This window comes from Penaeus vannamei, chromosome 10 (assembly GCF_042767895.1).
Source record: "Penaeus vannamei isolate JL-2024 chromosome 10, ASM4276789v1, whole genome shotgun sequence".
NCBI classification, from domain to species: Eukaryota; Metazoa; Arthropoda; class Malacostraca; order Decapoda; family Penaeidae; genus Penaeus; species Penaeus vannamei.
The window spans coordinates 65,001-67,500 of NC_091558.1; the positions used below are offsets into that span (position 1 = coordinate 65,001).

General features: G+C 53.2%; 1 protein-coding gene across 1 annotated transcript in view; it reads right to left on the reverse strand.

The window, feature by feature from the left end:
• The window catches only part of LOC138862957 (cilia- and flagella-associated protein 251-like), a 48,220-nt gene extending 47,721 nt beyond the window's left edge, over positions 1-499 (reverse strand). The window contains exon 1 of the mRNA XM_070126167.1: positions 361-499. Coding sequence (XP_069982268.1) covers positions 361-370 — 10 coding nt within the window. The 5' untranslated portion in view covers positions 371-499. The remainder of the gene's footprint in view (positions 1-360) is intronic.
• Positions 500-2,500: the final 2,001 nt, after the last annotated feature.

The following is a 2,500-nucleotide window of genomic DNA, read 5'->3' on the forward strand; positions in this document are numbered from 1 at the left end:
GCGAGAGGAGACGCCTTCCCTAAGTCTTGTTTCCTTGTCCGCCTTTTCCCCGACGCCGCTCTTCAGCAACACGTAAGCCTCTCTTTAACTCTCTCTTCCGCGCCGCGGGTGCTTGCGGCACATGCATGGCGGAAGCGATGTTCGTGACGTCACACACCGCCCATACCTAAGCCTGTAATCTCACGGACGGATGCCAAAAAATCCATGCACCTGAGTCCGGATTTCGAGAAAAAAAGGGGAAAAGGAAGTCCAGGAGATCACCTCGGGGTGTCCACACCTGGAATCCTCGAACGAAATAAACAAAGTAAACAAAACGGAGGAAAAAAATGGAAAAAAAGAAAGAGAGAGAGCAGCCCTTACCCTCAGACATGGTGGCTTGAACGGCGAGGGCGTGGCAAAGAAAACAAGGTCGACGCTAGCGTGGGCGGTGCAGGAGGGCGAGGTGCTTCCCGTGCGGAGCCTGGAGCGTCACTGACAGGGCGCGGGCGGACAGACTCACCCGTAACCACCCAACGCCCCCCCCCCCCCACCCGCTCTCATGCAACGCCACCCGCACCACGCATACACCAACATGCACAGGCCGAGGGCGCCGTCATGAGGAGAGGGACGGAGAGAGGGGGACGTCGTACTTCATGGAAGGAGAGGGGGAGGAGGAGGAGGAGGAGGCAAGGAGAGGGGACAGAAAGAGAAAGAGAGAGATGAGGGAGGGGAGTGAAAGAGAGAGAGGGGGGGAGACCAGAACAAAGAAACGGTTTCTGGTCTTTTCATGGGACATCAGGGGCGGGAGCTGAGGAGGGGACCAAAGGGATAAGGACTGCAGGGGAATGGCCTGGACAAATAAATATGCATATAAGTTCCTATATATGAATATACCTACAGACATACAGACATATACATATATTCAGACAGAGGAGGAACGAGAGTGATGGCGAAAGATGAGAATGCTATATAGATCGTCAGTGAAAAGGAGAGAAAATAAAGACAGGGAAAGAGGGACAAAGAAGAGAGAGAGAGAGTGAGGGTGGATGAGAGCCAGACAGAGTGACAGATAGACAGGCAGACGGAAAGCAGACAGAGAATGTAAAGACAAAGAGAGAGAGGGGGGGTAGACAGACAGCGACTGTAAATGCAGAGTGATAGACAGACAAACAGACAGAGTTTGGAAGGGCACAAAGAGATGGAGGAGATCCATAGAGGGACTAAGGAGTGACAGAAGCAGGCCAGATACAGGACGAACGCAAACATATTTTAAGAGTGACACGGGATGAGAGGAAGGGAAGGAGAGAGAGAGAGACAGGCAGTGAGAAAATGTGTTTGTTTGAGTGAGAGAGAGAAAGAGTAAGTAATCATGAAGAAAGCAGAAAAAATATTGAAATATAGATGAGAAAAGAGGAAGCATTGACAAAAAGAAGGAATCAAAAGCATCAGAAAAGATGGAGAAGAGACGCCGACAGAAGCCGACGGAGAATAACAGAGAATCTAGCCAGTGCAAACAAGGCGCGCGACACCAAAAGGGATTAACAAGCGTTTTCGAGGAATACCTAATGCCTCATACCAAATACCCGAGACGATCCCCTCTGTCGAGACGTCCTTCTGTCGAGACGTCCTCCTTCTGTCGAGACGTCCTCCTTCTGTCGAGACGTCCTCCTTCTGTCGAGACGTCCTCCTTCTGTCGAGACGTCCTCCTTCTGTCGAGACGTCCTCCTTCTGTCGAGACGTCCTCCTTCTGTCGAGACGTCCTCCTTCTGTCGAGACGTCCTCCTTCTGTCGAGACGTCCTCCTTCTGTCGAGACGTCCTCCTTCTGTCGAGACGTCCTCCTTCTGTCGAGACGTCCTTCTTCTGTCGAGACGTCCTCCTTCTGTCGAGACGTCCTTCTTCTGTCGAGACGTCCTCCTTCTGCCGAGACGTCCTCCTTCTGTCGAGACCTCCTTCTTCTGTCGAGACCTCCTTCTGTCAAGACGCCTTTCTTCTGTCGAGACGTCCTCCTTCTGTCGAGACGTCCTCCTTCTGTCGAGACGTCCTCCTTCTGTCGAGACGTCCTCCTTCTGTCGAGACGTCCTCCTTCTGTCGAGACGTCCTCCTTCTGTCGAGACGTCCTCCTTCTGTCGAGACGTCCTCCTTCTGTCGAGACGTCCTTCTTCTGTCGAGACGTCCTCCCTTCTGCCGAGACCGTCCTCCTTCTGTCGAGACCTCCTTCTTCTGTCGAGACCTCCCTTCTGTCAAGACGCCTTTCTTCTGTGTCGAGACGTCCTCCTTCTGCCGAGACGTCCTCCTTCTGTCGAGACGTCCTCCTTCTGTCGAGACGCCCTCCTTCTGTCGAGACGTCCTCCTTCTGTCGAGACGTCCTCCTTCTGTCGAGACGTCCTCCTTCTGTCGAGACGTCCTCCTTCTGTCGAGACGTCCTCCTTCTGTCGAGACGTCCTCCTTCTGTCGAGACGTCCTCCTTCTGTCAAGACGCCTTTCTTCTGTCGAGACGTCCTCCTTCTGTCGAGACGTCCT